Source organism: Taurulus bubalis, assembly GCF_910589615.1.
Source record: "Taurulus bubalis genome assembly, chromosome: 13".
NCBI lineage: Eukaryota > Metazoa > Chordata > Actinopteri > Perciformes > Cottidae > Taurulus > Taurulus bubalis.
The window spans coordinates 25,172,625-25,196,401 of record NC_136601.1 but is presented as its reverse complement, the minus strand read 5'-3'; the positions used below and the strand labels follow the sequence as shown (position 1 = coordinate 25,196,401).

At 46.1% G+C, this 23,777-nt stretch overlaps 1 protein-coding gene across 1 annotated transcript in view; it reads left to right on the top strand.

Moving 5' to 3' along the window:
• The window catches only part of LOC306746030 (GDNF family receptor alpha-4-like), a gene marked incomplete at both ends in the record, with an annotated part of 41,323 nt that overhangs the window by 16,378 nt on the left and 1,168 nt on the right, over positions 1-23,777 (top strand). Inside the window, 6 exons of the mRNA XM_079228894.1 lie at positions 1,741-2,037; positions 6,537-6,608; positions 7,925-8,279; positions 10,074-10,183; positions 12,399-12,533; positions 16,417-16,553. Coding sequence (XP_079085020.1) covers positions 1,741-2,037; positions 6,537-6,608; positions 7,925-8,279; positions 10,074-10,183; positions 12,399-12,533; positions 16,417-16,553 — 1,106 coding nt within the window. The remainder of the gene's footprint in view (positions 1-1,740; positions 2,038-6,536; positions 6,609-7,924; positions 8,280-10,073; positions 10,184-12,398; positions 12,534-16,416; positions 16,554-23,777) is intronic.

Below are 23,777 nucleotides of genomic sequence, written 5' to 3'. Positions count from 1 at the left end.
GCAGACACACTTCAGAAAACAACGGGTCCTCTCTTGGAGAAAGTTCCACGCAGTGCAAACTCCGTCTGCTATAAATGAAAACTGTCTGGTGGAACGTCGTCCGCGGCTGAATGTCTTGGCTGAGGAGCATCCACTTTAGGGTTCTAGAAAAGGAAACAGAAAGGTATACGGTAGAAAATGGGATGTTCCTCATTTGAAAGCCGACCTGTGTGCTTTGTCCGTGACCATCGGCATGACGTCTGGCCCGTTTGACCAGTTTGGGGAGCTGTCACAGCTCAGACACACAAAGTGGTTCAAACTAACTGTTTAGTTTGGCTGTTCGGCAACTCCCATGTGGACCAACAACCACAGCGAGCGTTTTTGAAGAAGATAGCGTTTCTATCGGCCTTCAATCAAACTCTGGCGTGGTTCATTTGTGGGGTGAATGAAAAACAGAGCAAATAGGACTCTGAGAATGTATGAAGTTCTATCAGAGCATGAATTCATACCTAAACCGTTCGGGACCTTTTGCCTATCCTGCAGGATCGAGGATGGTGGTAGGTCCTCAGTCTATTAATGTGAATGTTTGCACGTATTATCACCTCATTATCACACAAGTACATGTTGGACCCATGTTTCACAATCCACTTGTCTTTTCTCTGACCCTAACATGGTCTTTATTTAGACGTACAAATAAGGAGAAAATGATCGGAGACTCTCGTGAGTTCTGGTGACACGAGTGTGATCCTATTTTTAAACCTTCACACCGGGACCCTGAAGTGTGCTGCACATGCATGCAGCACAGGCTTGATATTGTATGCAGTATTTTGCCGAAGTGTCCTTGCAGTGTGTGAAGATCTCAGCCTTTTCATGGCCAGGTACTTCACGAAGGAAAGAGTAAGCTTCCTGAAGCTCTTTAGATGGGATTACTATTTTCGATTTTTAGTCGTGTCTGTTGAAAACCTTGAGAATCAGTGATTTTGGGATATCTGTTGGGACTTGGGACACCCAGCTTTGTCACCGTCTACTCGTCTCTCTTGGTGTTAAAGGGTAATTGACTAGTGTTGATAGCCTGACCCCTCAAAGCGCTGTACATTAAATGTCAGTATTTACCCATTCACACACACATGCATACACACTGTCATGCAAGGAGCCACTTGCCCATCAGGATCTAAATTAATGTACATTCATGCTTCCAATCAGAAGATCAGCGGTTTGATCCCCAGGCTCTGCATGTCATTGTGTCCTTAACCCCAAATTTCTTCCGAAGGCATCAGTGTATGAATGGGTGTAAATGAGTGAATGACAGAGCGCTATACAAGTCCAAGTCCATTTACCATTTAAACTCCCTAGCTAACACATTTTTGCAATGCTAAATGTGTCTGTTAGCTGAGTAAATCTGTAATGTCAGCAGAAGAAAAGATACTTCTCATGCCTGTCTGCCAGACATTGAAAGAAGACATCAAAACAAAACAGGCTGGGTCTATTACTTGGCGTATTCCACACAAAATCAAGATGTTATGTCTCATTCTTTATCTCAAGGACTTGGGAATAAGGAAGAACTAAAGGTGGTTTTAGTATCATAATCGGTCATCAGCCAAGATGTGTGTTGATGGCAGGTGTAAATAGTCGATAACGACTTTCTAGAGCCACATATTTTTGCCAACGCACACAGATTATTTTTGCTGAGGTGTGACGAGGCCTTGACACGCGGTTTGCTAGACGTTCCTCTTTTAACCCATCTCTTCTGTCCTCTCGTAGGTGTGTTGTCACATTCAGCAGCCAGCCTCCCCTTCCCTTCGACCCCCACTGACTGTGTCGAGGCTCACCGAGTCTGCTCGGCCGACCCGCGGTGCGAGGCGCTGTACCGGGGCTTGGAGCTGTGTGCGGCCGACGCATTGGTGTCCCCGCTGGGGGAGCAAGTGGCCGCCGAGTGCCTGGAGAGACAGGACGCTCTGCTGGCTAAGAACCCGGCCCTCCTGGTCTGCAAGTGCCAGCGCGGCTTCCGCAAGGAGGAGCAGTGCCTGCGCATATACTGGAGGGTTCGCCTGCTGCCAGGTCAGTCAGCACGCGGGGGGTGGGGCATATTTAAAGCCGAGTCTCCCTCTATCCATTCGTCTTCTACTCTACAGCTCGTCCAGTTCAAGGTCGTGAAGCCACTTCTTTGCCCAGTTATCACAGCGGGGAAGTGCGGCCTGCGGCGAGCTGCTGTTTTGATTCTGGGGCGAAGCGCTGCCAAACTCAGATGTGTGGATAGTTTCACTTTTAGCGGTGAAGTGAGGCCATAGAGTAGCCTAGAGCAGTGTTCTTCAACCTTTTTTGAGCCACAATTAAAAAATCCCGCGGCACAGCAACAAACAAAGACATTACAAAATGTCACATTGTAGCATAATATAGCACATATGGTAGGTCATTATTGCGCTACCTACTGGCAGTGAGGAGTATTTAATTACTAGGCCAGACACTATATTGCAAGATACAATGGAAAATTATTTGTGGCAACTAAATAATATTTTTTGGGACCGATTAAGTGAGCATTTAGCACGGAAAGAGCAGGACAGCTAGCTCTGTGTCTGCTGGATGTGTAAATTGTTAACTGCATGCTAATTTAGCCGTTACAACTCAATGGAAAGCGGCAGCGAGCATGGCTACAAATACAGCGTATCGGGCGCGTCTCTGGTTGTGGGACGGGCGAGAGAAAACAGAGTACCACTTCAGGAACGAGGGTCTTCTTGTTTATTGCTGGAAGCACATTTCAGCAAGAAGCCATCATTTAGCAATTACAACTCAAGCATGATGTAAACAACAACAGCAACAGTGCAGCGTTAAGGGCAAGTCACACACCCTGTAATTAATAATAAACTGGGCTTATTCTTTTTTTGTCAAATTGTCAAAAAATCCATATAAAATACCAAACAACAATGTGTTGCTCCATCGCTCCATCTGACATCCCTACTCCCTGTCCGTGGATCACAGCCCCAAACCTCAGATTCAAAAATGGATCAGTAAATAATAACTTTATTTAAATTGTGCATTTGTTGGCGACTATTTACAGTGATTCACCCTCATGTGGGGCTCTGGTGAGAATTTGGGAGAGCATTACGTTCTATGTGGGAGTTAGTCAAAATAAGCTACTGCGTGTGTGTGTGTGTGTGTGTGTGTGTGTGTGTGTGTGTGTGTGTGTGTGTGTGTGTGTGTGTGTGTGTGTGTGTGTGACTTGCAGCGGTGTGTCTCACTGACGTCTTTGTGGATAACAATGGAGCCGCACGGCGGCCTCTGGAAACACAGACAATGTCTGTCAAATGGATCAATCTGTTTATTGTTGGTTTTGCTGTTTTCATCAGATTTGTTGAACATAAGAAAACCGACAATAAGGCCAGCTATTAATACAGCAGCAGCCAGCTATTCTCTGTAAAGATATAGTGGAGGAATGTCTACGTGAGCAGAACGTGTCGTTAGCTGTACTTCCCCTTGCTTTGTTAACATAGCCAGGCCAGCCGCGCATGCTTTTACTGAATGTCCGTGCATTGGCTAGCTTACGGACGCGTCTCTACTCCGCTCTGCGCGGCTCTCATATGGCGGTTGCAGCTGCGTCGTCGCGAAAACTTAAAACCCACCCTCCGGTTGCCCCTCAGGTAACCAGACTGTTAGCTTTGTTTGCCCCAGTTTGTGCTGTTGACGCTGTTAGCCCTGCTAGCTAAGAGCCGCTGGCTCTGGCGTCGCCATGTGAGAGCCCTAGAGAGGCAATCAAAATGTCCCTTCATTTGAAATGAGTCATTATATAGAAATGATATATAATTACATTATTATATAGAGAAAAATATGCACAAGTGTCAATTCACACAAATAGACAGCCAGATAAAACATCCCTGAGTAGACAAACGATCACAGCAGCTCAGAATGGGCAGTGTGGTGTGATGGCTTGCTCAAAAACACAGTCACAATAACGTCAGACGTTCTCGATACTAGTGTACACTTGTTCCATAACCCTCACCTGAACACACGTGTCCTCATTCCAATCCAGCCTCACGTATCTATGGGAGGTCCGAACACACACACGGTAACGGAGGCAGTGAGCGAGCCGCCGCTACCCAGCGGCCTCCTGCTCCCCTGTGGCCTATTAGTCAGCGGAGCATTAGTGTAATTACACACTGCTCAGCTCCTAACGCTGCTAGGCTGCTCGAGCGTGCCATTACCATAAATATATAGTGTAGAATAGGATTTACATACAAAAACACTTTTCATGCTATTACATTCTTGATTGAGTTTGAACCTTTGAGGGTGTTTTAGATAATTTGCAGCGACAAACGGCTCGTCCACTAGTCCCTCGAGGTTGACTATGTGGACGATGTGGAAGGACAAGGTCTCTGACGGTGAGAATCCAATGGCAGAGCTTTGAGTGACGCGGGTTGTTTTTATGACGTTGTGTTACATGGATATAGAGCCTTCAGTAATTAGATGAACAAGAAGATATTAAAAGAGGAGAGTGAGCTGAGAAGATCAATACCACTCTTCTGTATGTGCATTAAGTAGAGCTGGAGCTGGGGGGTCTTTAGCCTCGCCTAGCAACTTGTTTTACTTCACATAACAAAACAAATGCTTTGTGTTTGTGTCTGTCTATTTAATCAGACATTCGGATATACATGCTCATTTGTTAAAGCCACTTGTTTGTGTTTAAGGAAAGAATGTTATTCGGGTTAAAATACGGATTTTTGTTACGTAAATGACATACCGTAAAAGTCGGGTTACAAGCCGCTACTACCTGCGGTCAGTGTCCCGTTAGCTCCCCGCTGTAGCCAGCTGGGCCTCCTGCTAGCGCTCTGTTACTTCCCCGCTAACTTCTACTAGCTCCCCGAAAACCACCGAAGGTAGCGGGACTATGCTCGACACCCGACTTGGGCAGAGGGGACGCGGGCAGTAGCAGCAGCAGCGCTAGCTAGCAGCAGCGCTAGCTAGCAGCACCGCTAGCGGGGACACTGACCGGAGGTAGGAGCGGCTTGTAACCCTACTTTTACGGTACATAAATTAAGTAGTTGCTGTAAATAAGTCAACAGTTGACTTTTGGTTTGAAGATTGCGCGTCACCCACCCATCGACCCCGCCCTCCTCCCGATGCAGACCTTCCTTGCTCTTTATACCTCCGGAGCAATCGCTGCAGCATGAAATGACACGCAAAAAGCAAAAAATGTGTGATGCTAACGCACGTAATTGTCCCGTTATCCCTCACAGACTCACAGAGGCTGTGAAAGGCGTGGTGTTGCTTCAGGGCCCCTCTGCAGCGCAGGGGAGGCCTTTGTTCTTCTAATTAGCTTCTGTAAAGTAAACGTCAATTCCATGCAGCGAACCGTCAGAAAATACAGTGACAACTTAATTTAGACATAGAATATAATATGTCACGGACTAAATTACACAGAGCACTACACAGAGCAGCATGCTGGTGAAGCAAGCTTTACTGGGTTTGATCTGTTATCAATCATTTACATGTATGACTGCAATATAATGTTGGGGGGTTTGAACATTGTGGTCATGTTTACGCCTGTGATCCTCTTATCATTGGAAGGTTTCCTGCATTTCTGACTCGTACCGCCATAAAGTGTTATCTTGACTCTTTGTGCAATGACATAACCAACTAGAATAACCTTGCTATCTTAAATGAAAATGTTGGGATCACACTTTTTAGGCTCAAACTTTTTCCTTTCAGCGGTTGAATGCTCGCTAAATACTTGTTTGCCTGTTTATATTCACTCTAATGTGACCTTAGGGACAAGATGGCTGACACACTGCCAAAACAACGGTAGCTTTTCTCGCTTTAATGAGGCTGATGCGGATTTATGAAACTATTTATTTTCTGTTCAGCTTTCTTATTTTTTTTACCTGTTCTCAAGTCATAAACACAGGAGACAAAAGAGATCGGATCATATGTTTTTGAACAAAATAAAAGTCTTGTTTTATCTTTACCGATCACATTTTATTGGCCGCTAGCATCAAAAAATCGATCTGGCATAAGTGCAAGAAATAGAAATAGTTCTGAATTAAAATCTAGTATTTTTTAATGGTTAAACGACATCTATTTATGTATTTAGGGGGTTGATTTGTGGCTCAGGTTCTCACGCTCAGTTCCGGACCGGTTTGGATTTCTATCAAGGAACCTTTTTTCCCTCTGAGACTAAATATTATTGTGGTTCAGTCCTCAGAGATTTAGCTGTTTTCCGGTTATTTTGGCCACCAAACTTTTCCAAAGAATTACAAAATCCACATTTTTTTTTAAATCTACAAGCCTCAAAGTGGTCATGGCCCTAATAAACACAAATATATTTGATGGCAAACTGTGAAAAACATAGTAATGCTTTGGTTTGATTCATCTTTTTTTAAATCATTTCATGGCCTCATTCCAGATTACATTGATTATATCCTTCCTGGGCATTTGAGGGAGGTCACATTGATTTTCAAATACCGTTTGCTCTCGTTGGCCCTGTGTTGGTCTGACATGTGTTGTGGGTCACATTGTAAGTGATCAATCAATTTGTTTGCCAATGTTTGTGTGTTCCTTTTCTCCAGGGGAAGATGAGCTGGAAATATCTCCCTATGACGACACGCTGATGGATACTCGCATGGCCTCCTTAGTGGCTGGTAAAATACAATCTCACACACACACACACACAGAGTCACTCATGGCGCCTTTGTCATGAATACGAGTCGGTGTCCATCACTGTCACACATGGAGTTAAACAAGTACGGCAGTGAATCACTGCTTGCAGCTCAGAGTCACTAAGCCTCAGACGTGTTGCAGTCAGTCTTTCCATCTCTTTTGCCAGTGGAAGTGGATCCAAGCAGAACACTGGTCCAGATGCCCACTGACATTCACAGACTCCAGAGATGACTTGTATGGCTTATTATGACGTCCCGATCCCTTTGAAAAGTTATTCTCCCCCCCACAAAATGACCATTAGTATATCATTTACTCACCCCGTGTAACCTTGAATTCTTAAAGAACATTTTCCTCACCGCCTAATACTGTAAAGGTAGAATCAAAAGGGGAAAGTCTTGAGTTGAGGTAAATGGTGGCTGCATTTAACAACAGCATTACAAATCAAAACATCCCATTTTCAAACCAATTTTTTCATATTTTTGTTTGCCGTAGAGGAATGTGAGAAAAAACTAACTTTTCCTTTTCTCCACCATTTCAAAGTTTCTTTGACCAATTGGTGATCGTTGGTCACAGTTTGCCCATTTGGCCCTTTTCTTTGACTGAGCATAGACGCATGCAAAGACACCCTATAGGTTGAACACATTTTGATTTTGGAGATTTGGAGAGTTTTCCTTTACCACCAGGACAGAGTGAATTCTTCATTTCTGCAGGATGTGAGGATTCCAAAAGATCAGGCCTTTGGAGACCTCTGCCAGGCATCTGGGGCCGGCAATGGGATTTATTTAATCTTATCTCCTTAATTACTGCCTCAATATACTCACAAGGCTTTCCTCTGGGATTCCTACTGTTACCCCAATCTGCAAATAGTGAATTAACCCCTGGTGTCTACAAACACCAAATTATGCTATTTTAATACAATTCACGTTCAGTGTACATGATGGGAAGGCTAAGGAGGAAGAATGGGGATTATCAATAAAGTGAGATGCTATAGCAGTTAAGAAAAACAAAGTTCTTAGTGCTGCTCTTAGTTTGCACTCGAACGCTGAGCATACATCAGGATGTTTCTTAAAGACAGTAGTGGGTTGATTGCTTGTCTGTCCATTTTTTTTGCAGTTTTTAGTTCCATCTTCAACAGTATACACGCTATATGTAGCATGCAGTCCTTTACTTCTGCGGCAATGTACCGCAGCTATTCTCCTATGAGGTTTGACACTTCCATATTTGCCGATCTTCACAGCTCTCTGCACACACTGGTGCTTTGCGTCCGACTAATCCGATCGTTCCTCGACCCCTTTAGCGTCATCTTTCATGCAACTGGATGACGAGAACCAGTGCCTGAAGGCAGCACAGGACTGTGGCCTGTACGAGAAGTGCGGCTCTCTGCGATCGGAGTACGTCCTGGCCTGCACCAAACGGGTGCCCGGGACCAACCGGTGCAACCAGCACAAGTGCCACCGGGGCCTGCGGCGCTTCCTGGAGCGGGTGCCCGAGGAGTACAGCCTGGGCATCCTCTTCTGCCCCTGCACCAACACCCTGTGTGGGGAGAGGAGGAGGAAAACCATCGTACCCTCCTGCTCGTACCGGGAGATGGAGGGCCTGCAGCCCAACTGCCTCCACCAGCAGAGCTTCTGCCGCCGAGACGACCTCTGCAGGTGAGACCAGAAGCCCGATGTCCGGGGCGGAGGCTGTTTCTGTAAAGGGCTACGAAATGAGGTTGTTTAAGGAAGTTTTAGAGAAGCACCGATCCAATTTTCTTGGCTGATTCCCATTATCTTTCTCAGAGCGATAATTGGCAGCATGCACAAACATATTTGTGTGGAAAAAGAGACTAATCCGGCTGGTTTGGATTGTCGGCCGATCAATCGGTGCATCTCTAGGCAGTTTGATTACTTATGTATTGCAGAGGTCAGAGTTGATAGCATTGGTATCTAACATTGCATGCACACAGTACAGTTCATGTTTATGTTTATGTGTGTGAATAAATACACTTTGTAATTGTAAAATGTCAAAATCTTTCAGTTCCCCATTGACAAACTGTTAAACCGTGCAGACGGAGTATTGGGGTGTTATTGGGTGCTATAAAAGAATCAGGGAATTTAGACGAGTGTCTCTAAACGGCGGTGCCGACTATGCAATGTGATTCTCAATGGCTAATGTATTACCCACAGTGCTGGCTAACCCTCATAGTAATTAACGCTTGGCAGCAAAATAAGATCACATTGTTGATATGCTGATATTGGTCAAAGCATGTAATGACATTATCCGGCCACTGAATGCATTACACAACAGTTGTATTTACAAAAGAATGCATGTGTGTCTGCAAAATAGGCAGCGCTGGAAACCAGAGGCTATCTGCAGGTTTGTAGGCAAGCAAATATTTCTCCAAAGCAGCTATCTATGATATAACAGTAAATCGGACTAAAATATATAAATTGTCTAACCTTATTTGTGGAGCAGCCTAAACGTTGACAGAGTAGGGTTATATAATGTTTGTTTCCTTCTGTTCACACTACAAATGTCAAAGCAACAGGCTTCAAGTCATTTTCAGTGGAAGCCGGTGATGTGAAGCAGCAAATATAGGCCCAACACGTTATACATCAAAATGTATCTCAACGTTTTCATTTCACCCTTTCAGATCCCTTTCTGTCTCCCCTTCCTGTTCCATTCCACTAGAGGGAAGAAACCCTGTTCCTGCTATTAGCAGGTCCCAGTGCTGTTTAACCACATAATTACGACAAGCCCTTCAGCTTGTCTTTCTTACATTTTTTATATGAAACTGAATGGTTGAATTGGTTGACGCTTCACCACCGTGATCGCCAAGAGTTTATAGATTCTTCTCTTGAAAAGCCTGTTGCTTTGTGTGAACACAGAATTAGAGCTCGGCACAATTCATACGTCAAAGTTTGCTCCATGCGAATAACTCTTGGATATTTACTTTTAGATTGAACTTTATTGTCATGACACAGAATACAAGGACAAGCAAAGAAATGCAGTTTGAGCATCTGACCAGAAGTGTAAAAATAAGCAGTAAAAGAGCTGTGCTAGATAAATAATAATTAATACAAAATAAGCAGTAAAAGAGCAGTGCTATGTGCTAGATAAATAATAATGAATACAAAATAACAGTAGTACTTTTCCTCTGTGGATAGATTTATGGATTTAAATTGCATGTAATCAATCCTCATTAATGTTAGTGTGCCTTGATGGTCCTGGAATGTTAATTATGGAGAAAACAGGAATACTTGATACAAATGTGTGTAAATAAAAAAAAAAAAATTAGCATGTTGGTATTTCCCCTCAACAATGCATATGAATCCCAAAGTCCTATATAGATCGGCGTTGGACTGAAAACCCGACATCTCTCGAACCCACATTTTATAAGCACATCCGTATTTCCAGCCCACTTCTGGTGTTTGATGTTGCGTTGTTGTTTGTGTTGTTGCCAGGTCCAGACTGGCTGATTTCCTTAATAACTGCCAGCCATCTCCTCTGACGCCCAGCGGCTGTCTGAAAGACTCAGCAGGCCTGTGCCTCCGAGCCTACGCCGGACTCATCGGTACGGGATGCAGGGGGGCGGTGAGGGAGGGAGGAGTGATGTTCATTTTACTGCCATAACATAACTTCTAGGAGAAGATGTTATCACCACCACATAACTTCTAGGAGAACATGTTTATGGCATATTACTGAGTTTATCTGTCGGACACCTTAAACATCCGAATGCAGATTTCCCTGAAACTTGAGAAGCCTTGGGCACTGGAACTATGTAATATAACTTAGTAGATTTCTAATCAACGATTGACATCTACCGAGTAGAAGTACTAGAAGTAGAGCTACTGAAAACAAGGAAACAAGGTAAACATGATAATCTAAGAGTCAAGAGAGACTAGTGTGATCCCAACTGAGTCACGATTGCATTTGACCCAGAAATAAAGCAAGATCCTGTTGGATCCGACCACATAATGTATTTTACAGCAGGCTACTTTGAGTGTGCGCCACTGAAGGCTTCAGTATCAGGAACCAATTGAATAAACCTTTCAACCCCTTCCTTCATGCTGTCATTTACCAATTCAATATCAATCTCTTAAACTAAGTAGCTACATACGTATGTCAACAAAGCCTCCACCACTACCACACTGATGGCTGATGGCCAATTCGTACTTGTTGTGTCCACGATGGTCCACTATGGTGCGCGTGACGTAAACGCCACCATTTGTTTATTTCTACAAGGGTCCGTGCAGACTCCATGGGAAAGATAAATCAATCCAACACAAAATGCCAAAAACTTTCAGTGAAGTGAACGACCACTTGAGTCTGGCTCTAAGCCCATGAACCCTGGTGTTAAAATGTCCAACTGCAGAAATAATCATGTTTACAGCTTTGAACAAACAGCAGTGTTGGTCCTTCTGGCTGACATCCCCATTCATGCTCCACTTTATTTCCACAACCTGATCCAGTTGGTGGTGAATGCATCTCTTGCTGGTTTGCCAAGAGAAGGAAGAAACAATAACACTTGTTGCTGTAAGACACATCACAGGAGCGCATGGACGTACTGGCTAGCATGAAGAGAAAAGACAAAGACGTTCGGTTAGACCGTCAATGTGTGTCATGTAGCACCATCTCCAAATAAAAGTGTTGGCACAGAATGGGAACGGATGGATGGAATGTGTTTGAGAGGCAGTGTCAGCGAGGTGACTGGACTGAGCAGCGGTGTTGGAGAAGGAGCAGCAGAGATAGAAAGTGATGGCTGACGAGAGATGTGGATAGCGAGGCAGTGAGCGGCGCTCTGCTGCTCTGACACTGATGGACGACTCTTCTCTGAGGCCGGGAGCCTTCCACAGGCTGCAGAATGCACATGTTTACAAAAGGGTAGCTGTCAGAGATAATCAAATAATGTGAATGCAGTGCATTGTTTTCTGAAGAAAAGAAGAAAAACTGATTGGAAATATATATATTTTGGCTCTATATAGATCTTACAACTAAACAAATGAGATGTGACATGTTAATACGTGAGCATTTCAGTTGTTGGTCGGTCGAACTTTGGATGGAGCCGTGCTAGCGGTTTCCCCCTTCTTTATTTGTTATGCTAAGCTAGGCTAATCGACTCAGCTCCAACTTCGAAGTTAATGGACAGACATGAAAGTGGTATATACTTTTTCATCCCCCTCTTGGAAATAAAGCCAGTCACTGCATTTCCTAAAATGTTGAAGTGTTTCTTTTTATTCTTTACACCCAAACGTGGGGTGTTTTGTGTGTGTGTGTGTGTGTGTGTGTGTGTGTGTGTGTGTGTGTGTGTGTGTGTGTGTGTGTGTGTGTGTGTTTGCTACCTCAGCTTCATCCAGCATCCAACACATTGTCAAAATTGGGCTTTCTGCCTCTAAAAGTTGCCAAGACGGCATTGAGCAGAAGAAAAAAAAAAAGCGCCAACTCCGGACTTCAAAATGTGCCTTCAGCTCCCCGAGGAGAAGTCACAGAGTCGACATCATGTTTTTCTGCAGGCTATGTTTCAGCTTTGTTTGAAGTAAAAAAAAAAAAACTCCTCCTTCTGTGTCGAGCCGTGAAGCAATCTGAGCTGATTTTCCTCCCAAATTGCTCAAAGTAAAATGCGGTGTCGAAGCCAACACTGGCTTCCAGGATAATTCTGCATCTGGCAGATGTGTTTACATCTCTGAGTTACTGTGATGCAGATGTACTAACATTAAAAGTAGAACACAGAGGTCCTTTAACTTGTACCCGAGCTAACATTGGCCTACTTTGACCCCTCTGACCCGCAGGTACCATCATGACGCCCAACTACGTGAGCAACAGCTCGGCAGACGTGTCGCTGTGGTGCAACTGTGAGGGCAGCGGCAACCAGTGGCAGGACTGCCTGAGACTGCAGCGCATGTTCACCCACAACACCTGCCTGCGTGAGTCTGCACCGCACACACTCCATGTCTGGGTCTTTTCACACGCTGGGGCCTGGAGCTGAGTTGGACTGCAAATCAATGACTTTGGTTTACCGTAAAAGTCAGGTTACACGCCGCTACTACCTTCGGTCAGTGTCCCCGTTTGCTCCCCGCTGTAGCCAGCTGGCGCTCATGCTAGTTCCCCCGCTAACTTCCGCTAGCTCCGCTAACTTCTGCTCGCGCTCTGCTAGCTCCCCGACAACCACCGACAACCAGCCCCGACTCGACACCCGACTTGGGCAGAGGGGACGCAGGCAGTAGCAGCAGCAGCGGGGAGCTAGCAGCAGTGCTAGCTAGCGCTGCTCCTAGCTTGCTACAGCGGAACACTGACCGGAGGTAGGAGCGGCTTGTAACCCGACTTTTACGATATTTATTTGTTGTCTGTTGACTGAAGGGATACAGTGATGACATTTTGATCAGACTTCAGAGAGTTTATCGTTATTGCTATCATAATTTTTTGTTGCATTTGCGGTTGATGTGTTGACTGCTGAACACTTTTAACCTTTTTAGCCCCAAACCCAAATCGGCCACAGTTTTGCCATTTCAGTATTTTTTCCATTTTTGAACCGAACGACACAGTTTTTTGACTGAAACTCCTTCCTAACATGCCAATGCATGCTGACGGTGGAGCGGCTCCTAGAGAGTCACAGCTCCTAGAGAGTCACAGCTCCTAGAGAGTCACAGCTTGAAGTGAAGGGCCATTCTCTAAGCAGCTGAGTTGACCGGATAAAGTGGGAAACTGCCCAGTGGCCCCAGAGCTCTTGGGTTGAAGTGGGCCGGTTTGATTGTGGTAATTTGATTAATTTCTTTATTATTATTAATTGTTTTGGGAGTATGCTCCGCCATAGCAGAAAATCAACAAAATCTGCATGTAATGAAATTACCATAAAATCATTTATACAGGACCTTGGGCCGGGTCGTATTTCAGGAGAGGGGAACTAGTGGCTGTCGGTGATTCTTTAGGCAAAACCTAATTAAAATGCCATGTGGGTTCTACTACTGCATCGGATGCTACTTGTGTACACTAATTCACATGGAGCGGGAAGAACAGGGGAATTCAATAAGGACCTCTGCTCATTTTCCTTGTTGTTGTTTGTATAGTGAGGTTATTAAAATGTCTGGTGAAAATCAGACAAAAAGGAGCCCCACTGTATTGAGGACGGGAAACTTGTATTTGTACATTAATCCACCCATAGAAACTATAATAATACACCAAGGTTTCAGTCTTAAGCAACACATGTGGAGAGGAATAATGGCAGATCTTCATTCTGGTGGTTAATTAAAAAAAAAGAGCTAGTTGACAAAAACTAAGCTGTTAAAGGTACCTGAGGTGCATGTGTTAAGTACAGAGCTTAATCAGGACGTAGTTAGCCTAGCTTAGCATAAAGACTGGAAGCAGAGGTAAACCGCTAGGAAAGGAAAGAAGATAAAGCCGCCCCGCAATTCCTTGCGTCAGCAACATTTAAAGTGACGCATCATTCGGCCGTCCATGAAAACAAAGGATATGTTTATCTTACACAGGTTAACAGTTATTTTCATAAACTATTTAGTAATAAACAAATGGTCATGTTGATGAATGAGAAGAGACAGTGACAACCATTTTGCTTCATTGGATATGTATTTATTTACCTCGAACATGTAACAAATACCGTAAAAGTCGGGTTACAAGCCGCTCCTACCTCCGGTCAGTGTCCCCGCTGCTGCTAGCGCTACTGCTAGCGCTGCTGCTAGCTCCCCGCTGCTGCTGCTACTGCCCACGTCCCCTCTGCCCAAGTCAGGTGACGAGCCGGGGCTGGTCCCGCTACCTTCGGTGGTTGTCGGGGAGCTAGCGGAGCGCTAGCTGGAAGCTAGCGGAAGTTAGCGGGGAACTAGCGGAAGTTAGCGGGGAACTAGTGGAGCGCTAGCAGGAGCGCCAGCTGGCTACAGCGGGGAGCTAACGGGGACAGGTAGTAGCGGCTTGTAACCCGACTTTTACGGTAAGTACAAAAATGTATAAAATAAAGTAAATACACGTAGCTAACTATCAATGAAGACGTTATAATTTTCAATAACAAGAAGCATCAGTAACAAATCTCGGCTTTTGACAGACTGTTAAACTGTTAAAAAGATAAATGTAACTGAACCGTTGAATCTGCACTATTGCACAAAGGAAATATTGATATTCAACAGTTTCATTGATGTTGTTGCACGAGTGAATTGCCAGTTCTTATACTGGCAGAGCTCCGGCTTCTCTCCTTCACACACCAGCAGTCACAAAAGAAGCTCTTCATCCAGCAGCACAATCATACTCTTCATGGGGTCATGGTTTAGTTGTGCTTTTTCTACTCTGCTTCATTGTAGTTTCGCTTATGGCACGACATCCGCCACTGCATCATAATTACTGAGTTTAGTGAACGTGTAGCCGGAGTCTCTTTTCATAACCAATTCTCCTTCACGTCTTTCCTTCACCTCGTGACGTTTTCCACAGAGGAAAAGACGTTAGGAGATAATTCTTTGACTTTTTGACGGCAGCCTTGTTATCATGGTGAGGTTGCCAGTTTAGGTACCAGCGGTTGCCAGTTCAGGTACCAGTGTGCCGGTCCAGAGAGCAAAAGGCAAGGCAAGCAAATTATTTATATTATAATTACTATTTATCATGGTTTCATGATATGTATTCCGGTCCCATGACACCCTGTGTGCAGACGTTGCAGACGTTTTTACCCCAAATCATTTGATTGATTTAGAATTGTTTGGATTGTTTGTCACATTTAACCCTTTAAAAAGTGTGCGAAAATCCCCCTGCGGCTATTATCAGACAAAAAACAATAACATATTATCTCCGGAACCACATTGTTGTTTAACTTCATTTGAATTGCTACAATACCGCAACCCATGTGAGAAGAGACATCTGGTGTGAAACATAATTCAACCGTTAAGTTTAAGTATTTACGTAAATAAATTTTTTGAACCGAACGACCCACAGTTTTTTGACTGAAACTCCTTTGAACACCCAAATACTGTGTTCTATTATGAACTTTGTGGCATATTCCGATTCTTTAGGTCCTACTCTTTCCAAAAAGGTGTCTTATTAGTATGTGGGCTGTTGTTAGAGCTCCATAATACAGTTTGAAAAACTCTGTGACCGCTCAAGGAGGCATTTTTGGGAAATCTTGCTCATATCGTGCTGGATGTTCATAGTTATGATCAAAATATCTTTTAAAAGTGATTTTTTTTTGCAGATATACATTTTCCTGGTTCCAGGGTGCTTAAAGGGTTTTAAAAGGCTAACCAACAATACCGCTTTCCATTTTGAATAACGCCTGTTTTGAATAATGAATCTGGGGACCCGAATTATGGAAACAGAATGAATGTGTCAACATCAAAGAAACTCTGAGGAACAAGTCAAAGGGAATAAATGAAGGAAAATGTCTTCGACACAGAAGCTGTCTGGGAGGCCGGCTCCTGCAGCGACTTCCTCCGCATGAGGAGATGTGCAGCTCTGTATGTGTCGGCTGCATGCTGCCGCCTCGGCATCCAGAGCGGGCTTACAGTGTGTGTCTGCCGCTCGGGGAGGAGCGAGGCGAGGAGCCGGCTGTCACTCAATCACAGCAGCTGTCGATAAGGCCGTCGATACACACCGAGCCCGTATGTCCAAACACTAAAGCCGGGGTCGACGCGCCAATGCACTTCCCCATAAAACGCTGCGATATATCAAGCCGCCGACAGCTCAGACAATAAAGCTGCCAAACAGATCTGTAGGTTCACGCCCACTCAGATGCAGCGTCGCAGCAGCGGGAGGGTTCAGACACACACACACACACACACACACAAACACTCACACAGTGATGGCTGTGTCTCCATGCAGGTAACTCCATCAGCTGGATGGGGAGCCCCGGCTCCCTGCCTGCAGAGCCCCCCTCCCCTCCAGCTCCCAGACCCTCCCCGCTGGTTCGGGAGGACGAGCTGCTGAGCAACAACCACCTGCCGGAGCACAACAACATCGTGAGTACATTACCTTCTGGTCCCACGGCCTTTTCTATTATCTCTGGCTTGAGCCCATCTTGTCACTGTCACACAGCATGTTGGTTATTTATTGCATTTATTTTATCTCCATTGTTCTCCTTTTTTAAACATGTTTATTACTTTACTGTTAGCATTCACTTTTGGTTTGTGTCAAAAGATTTTCATTATATAGGTCGCCAGATATTTTTCATTTCAAGATGTGTTAATGCAAATAATCCACCACATGTACTCCATTTTACCAATCTCTGCTGATTATATTGTTTGTTTTTTCAGAGCTAAAAGTGACATTTATATATCTTTAGTAGTCCAAATAACATATATATTCATTTTGTCAGTGGTGTATTAAAAAGAAAAGCAGAAAATCCTCACATTTTCTGCTTGGAAATTGTCTGAAACGATTAATTGATTGTCATAAACAACCAAAACAACAGCAGCACAAAAGCAATTTGCCGAGGAATGCAGTCAATTTCAATAAAGAATCCATATAATTATATTTGTGTGGATGTCATGAATTAAAAAAAAAAATCAAAATTAGCTCTATTAAGGGTTCCCTGTGGAGCTGTTTAAAGGAGCAGAAAGTGCGTGGTCCGCTCACACAGGGACGTGGCGCCCAGCGGCCTCACATTATCTCTGGTGGAGAAGCGGCCGTAACGGCAGCGTGTGCTGCAATGCAGCAAAGGCTGTGGTGAAGAACACTGAAAGCAAATGAACGTGGACGCCAACAATCACAATACCAACCGCTTTGCTAATGTTTCACGTGAAAAGAAAATGCATTCAACACATTCGTTAGAGGTCACGCCCCGTGAGTAACATTCAATGTCAACAGAAGTTTTGTTTGTCGGGGAGAAAACTCCTCAGGGCGCCTTTAAATACATTTGATCGTACACACAGAATGTAATAGAACGATTGGTTCACCTTTCTATAGATTTCCTTTAAAGACCTCGGAGACGCATTACTGTCTCGTGAAATGATTGACATGAAGATTGCCGTGTCTTAATGTTAATGCACAGCTCCGATGGAAGCTTTCACTGTGGAGCGTGCAGCAGGAAGTGCTGAGGATCTTAGTCAGCACTGACGGCAGATTGAAAGCGTGCGGATGTGCAGCCCTGAATGGTAGCCACTGCTGTACAGGAGGTAGAGCACTAATGCAGATATGTCATGCAAGCTTTGAAACTAATATACAGACGCATTTAATTTTTGTCAACGATGCGTTGGGTATTAGTTGTGATCGATCAGATCTGGCTTTCATTGGCAGTTGTCGTCTTCCTGAGAAGATCAAACCTCTGTTCGGTAGGCGGAACACAATAGTGGTTCAGCTTTAGATTGGAAGATGAAAGGAGCGGCTCTGGGGCATGGAGTTATCAAAGCACTTTGGCAAGCCTTCAAAAGATTCTACAGAGCGTACGACCCGGCAGGAGCAGTGTCTTCTGGGACGGCGGGGGTCCGGGCGATGGGAAGGGCCTCGTGGACGCGGTTTAAGTTATTCAGAACTCAAACAAGATGGAAGATATAAGATATTCATCTGCAAACCTGGAGAAGGCCTGATAGAAAAGTAACAAACAAAAAAGATACGCCATCTCAACCATCTCCTGAACCACAGAAGAAGAAGCAGATGGGGATCTTATTAAGGTCTCTTATCGTTGTCATTCAGGATCATGGCGGATGGGGAGTTTTTTTTTTTATGCTCAACCATTAGGGGGATTGCTAAAGTCGTGGATTCACATACGACATCAGCGGAGTGTTGCCATTGGCTCGCTCCACGTGAAGGTGTCTTTCGTCTTGACTCTTTAGGTCTGGTGCCCTGAGAAGAGCGGATGAAAGACTGAGGACCCTTTTATGATCAGGGGTTTTGCTGTGTCCTGTATTTTAGCTGGAATTTGTTTCAGTTTGCTTTTGTTTCTCCATATTCCTACGCTGATGTAAAATGGTGTTAGCTATGAAAGGTCAAAGGGATTATATAACAGAGCTCAAATGAATGTTTTAATGAGCGGTTTAAAGTACCCGTGTAACGGTGTATGAAAACCGTTTTAAAAGTGTGTGTTCCCTTTGACGATTTCTAGGAGTTTCTGTGGGAACACACACTTTTTAAGAACCGCTCAAAGTGACAAAGTGCTCCTCTGAGGTGAGATCATCCAGTGGGCCTTAAAGTGGAGGGAACTCAGACTGAACCATGTTGAGGTGAAGTAACAGCCTGAAAACCTCTGGTCGTTGTTGTTGTTCTTTTACACAGTAATAGCATACTAATGTTATATTATCTTTATTTGTATCAGCCCTGCGATAGTCCTGTCCAGGGTGTAACCTGCCTTCACCTCAACGTAAACTAGGATCGCCTCCAGTGGTTAAAGATAATGGATGGATGGAATATCATCTTCAGATTGAGCTGTTTCTCCTCTTTGGTGCTCAGCCGTGTTCTCCCGACTGCGTCCTCTCCCGACTGCGTCTTCTACCGACTGCGTCCTCTCCGACTGCGTCCTCTCCCGACTGCGTCCTCTCCGACTGCGTCTTCTCCCGACTGCGTCCTCCCCCGACTGCATCTTCTCCCGACTGCGTCTTCTCCGACTGCGTCCTCTCCCGACTGCGTCTTCTCCCGACTGCGTCCACTCCGACTGCGTCCTCTCCCGACTGCGTCCTCTCCCGACTGCGTCCTCTCCCGACTGCGTCTTTTCCCGACTGTGTCCTCTCCCGACTGCGTCCTCTCCCGACTCCGTCCTCTCCCGATTGCGTCTGTTTTCTCCCGACTGCGTCCTCTCCCGACTGCGTCTTTTTTCAACTGCGTCTTCTCCCGACTGCGTCCTCTCTCGACTGCGTCTTCTCCCGACTGTGTCCTCTCCCGACTGCGTCCTCTGCCGACTGTGTCCTCCCCCGACTGCGTCTTCTCCCGCTTGCGTCTTCTCCCGCTTGCGTCCTCTCCCGCTTGCGTCTTCTCCCGCTTGCGTCCTCTCCCGACTGCGTCTTCTCCCGCTTGCGTCCTCTCCCGCTTGCGTCTTCTCCCGACTGCGTCTTTTCCCGACTGCGTCCTCTCCCGACTGCGTCTTCTACCGACTGCGTCCTCTCCGACTGCGTCCTCTCCCGACTGCGTCCTCTCCGACTGCGTCTTCTCCCGACTGCGTCCTCCCCCGACTGCATCTTCTCCCGACTGCGTCTTCTCCGACTGCGTCCTCTCCCGACTGCGTCTTCTCCCGACTGCGTCCACTCCGACTGCGTCCTCTCCCGACTGCGTCCTCTCCCGACTGCGTCCTCTCCCGACTGCGTCTTTTCCCGACTGTGTCCTCTCCCGACTGCGTCCTCTCCCGACTCCGTCCTCTCCCGATTGCGTCTGTTTTCTCCCGACTGCGTCCTCTCCCGACTGCGTCTTTTTTCAACTGCGTCTTCTCCCGACTGCGTCCTCTCTCGACTGCGTCTTCTCCCGACTGTGTCCTCTCCCGACTGCGTCCTCTGCCGACTGTGTCCTCCCCCGACTGCGTCTTCTCCCGCTTGCGTCTTCTCCCGCTTGCGTCCTCTCCCGCTTGCGTCTTCTCCCGCTTGCGTCCTCTCCCGACTGCGTCTTCTCCCGCTTGCGTCCTCTCCCGCTTGCGTCTTCTCCCGACTGCGTCTTTTCCCGACTGCGTCCTCTCCCGACTGCGTCTTCTACCGACTGCGTCCTCTCCGACTGCGTCCTCTCCCGACTGCGTCCTCTCCGACTGCGTCTTCTCCCGACTGCGTCCTCCCCCGACTGCATCTTCTCCCGACTGCGTCTTCTCCGACTGCGTCCTCTCCCGACTGCGTCTTCTCCCGACTGCGTCCACTCCGACTGCGTCCTCTCCCGACTGCGTCCTCTCCCGACTGCGTCCTCTCCCGACTCCGTCTTCTCCCGACTGCGTCCTCTCCCGACTGCGTCCACTCCGACTGCGTCCTCCCCCGACTGCGTCCTCTCCCGACTGCGTCTTCTCCCGACTGCATCTTCTCCCAACTGCGTCTTCTCCCGACTCCGTCTTCTCCTGACTGCGTCCTCTCCGACTGCGTCTTCTCTCGCTTGCGTCTTCTCCCGACTGCGTCCTCTCCCGACTGCATCGGGCTCCGATTGGTCGGGAGTCTTGGCCCCCGACGTGTTTTGGACTCCAGTCCCGTTTGACCGGGTCTAAGTCTGAGTCGGCTCAGCAGACGTGCTGAAATGTGCTGCGAACACACTCGTGTGTTGGAGAGCTCCCGGCTGCCCTCGTCCCAACGCTAACCGCTAAACGCCGTCCAATCGCCGGCGCTGGCCGCTGTAACCTTGGCCGGACCGCAATCTGCCGCGGCTGTGGCTCCCCGGCTCCCAGCATGCCTCGCTGCCAGAGATAATCTGGGCCGCCAGACAAGAGGGGATTCCAACTCTCTCTCTCTTCCTCTCTGTGTCCGTCTGTGTCTCTCTCCCAGGGAGCGGATTAGATGAGGTGCTGGTTGGAAGCGGTGCATCAGTCAGGCTTCATTAGTATGAATTTATTCATGCCCATATGTATGCCCCCCTACCCCAAATCCCCCACTTCCCTTCTTCTCTCCTCTCCTCAGTTCCTCCAATCCTACCTTGTCTTCTTCTTCTCCTTCATTCCTTTCTGTCTGTTCCCCCCCTCCATCCATACCTGCTGCATATCTCCTCAGCCGTCCATCACTCAGCGGCTCGTCTCGTCTCTCCGAGGAGCTTTAGCTTGTTTCTCCGTCGTGATGTTTTTTTCCCAGAATTTGAAAGATTTCACTTCAAAAAGCCGAGTATCCGCTCAGGCAGCGGGGAGAGAAAAACACAGATGACTGGTCTTTGTTTGAAATGTTTCCATTTGCACACGCGAGGCCATCAGATGTGTCGTGAGGTGGGATTCTAATGGGATTGTGACTATACTAGTCGCCTGTTTATTTTCCCATTTGTAGAGATACTCGTTTTACTGGCAGTTGGCTATCCAGCCAAAGAGAGAACTTATGGAATTGACATTATTTTAAAAGTGTTAAAAAGGTAATAGCCTTTTTTCAGCTGATGTTAAATGATTTGAGATCTAATCCCACATTCAGACTGCAATGTGTTCTGTGTGTCTGTACACTGGAGATGCTCCGAAACCTGAACTTACAAATTAGTCAATACAGAGTACCGATCCAAAACCGATGTGTTAAAAAAAAAAATCAAATATTTCAAGTAACTCCACTGTAAACACTAGTTACATTCATAGCTTCTTTTCAAAATAAACTTCTGTCTTCAGAGGAAGTTAAGGCACAAAACAACTTAATAATGTTGAGAGAAAGAGCGACTCTTCCCCAAAAGACTGAAAGTCAACGGTGACTTATTTAAAGTTATGCGAGTACGTGAAGAAAGTACTTTATTTAAACCTAACCAAGGACATTGGTGGCCTAAACCAAAGTGACATCAAGGGGTCCTGACCAGGAGTCCACATGCAACGAGTTGGGAACGGGCGAGATGTCCAAATGTTGGTTGAGGGCGGCTGCGGGACAGTAGAGCGAGTTGTTTTCCAATTGGAAGATCGGTGGTTCGATCCTAGTCCATGTCCATGTGTCCTTGGGTAAGACACTTAAAGTAGCGTAAAAGTTAGGTTACAAGCCACTACTGCCTTCGGTCAGTGTCCCCGTTAGCTCCCCGCTGTAGCAAGCTAGCAGCTGCTAGCTCCCCGCTGCTGCTGCTACTGCCCGCGTCCCCTCTGCCCAAGTCGGGCGTCGAGCTGGGGTTGGTCCCGCTACCTTCGGTGGTTGTCGGGGAGCTAGCGGAGCGCTAGCTGGCTACAGCGGGGAGCTAACGGGGACACTGACCGAAGGTAGTAGCGGCATGTAACCCGACTTTTACGGTAGCTCCCAAAGGATGTGCCGTTTGGATGAATGTGGTGTGAATGCGGCCCTCCGTGTGCGAGTGGGTGAATGAGGAGGTGTAGTATAAAACTCTTTGAGTGGTCGGAACACTAGAAAGGCTCTATACAAATACAAATCCATTCATCATTTACCGTAGAAATACCAGGTTGCAATGGAGTCTGCAACAAAATCAAAAAGCGTTATTCTTATTTCAGAACAGGATGGCAGGAAAACACTGTGGACGTGTTCCCTGGACATGTGCTGGTCCTGAAAAGAACCCAAGCCTGTCTTCTTCTTTCCAATTATCTTCAAAGAAATATTAATAATGTTCTTCAGGCTTTTTTCTGTCCCCCACAAGTGTGTTATAATAGCAGCAGATCAAAGAAAAGGTCACAAGACTCTAAGTACAAGATGAGACTAAGAATAACCGCGCAGGCTGGGGAAAAGTTTAGTGCCGAAGAAGACGGCGCTCTCACCGCTGGTCAGGCTTTCATTTGAAATGATTGTCAACCGCATAATACCTTTCAGATATATATCTATTTCACTGCTAATGAACAAGATGAATTTCACATAATTTAACAAAAGGGATGCAACCCTCACCATCATCTGTTCCTGCGCCCCGGAGGGGAACAAGACAACTGCCTTGTTTACTTGTGCGGCTGTCAGACCGGATGATGAAAAGTTAAAAATGAGTCGGAAAAACGTCACTTGGAAAATTCCAAACGCAATAAAACGAGCAGGTATCAGATGCAACGTTTCAATGAAATGATGGAGTGCTGGATTATTACCGGTGGAGGAACAACCTGCACGCAATAACCCGGGGCTCCTCCAGATGTGAGTGCGGATCATTGAGGCCGAACAGCTGGGCGTCCTCACCAGTCAGCAGCCATAACGCTGCACTGAATCATATTTTATCAACCGCTCCAAAGTTTTAAATGGAGACGTATCGCGATCCAAGTGCTCGCACGAGGACACGGAAGGTATGCTCTGCAACGTGTTTGATAGCGAGACGAACATGAATGTAATGACGAAACATTCAAAGTAATGTGCACCTTGATTTTACACTTCCGTGAGACGGAAAACATGGCGTCAGGTTTCTATTTGCAGACTCTCTGTTCGGGCAGCTGTTTGGACAAGAAGCTCTATTCTCATTGTTGGTTTGCTTCTGAAAGTCAGACAAAAATGTTAACGATATTGTTTAGTTTGCAACTGTTGTAGCAATGTGTACAATAACAGATGCCACCTGCTCATCAGGACTAAATAACATTCATGAACTAGCAGAGCCAGGGATTCAACCGCCGATCCTCTGATGACGACCCTGATCTACCACAAAGCTACAGTCACCCCATCAGCACAACAAATTAAAAAAACTTAAAAAATCTTTCAAATAAAATAACCTGT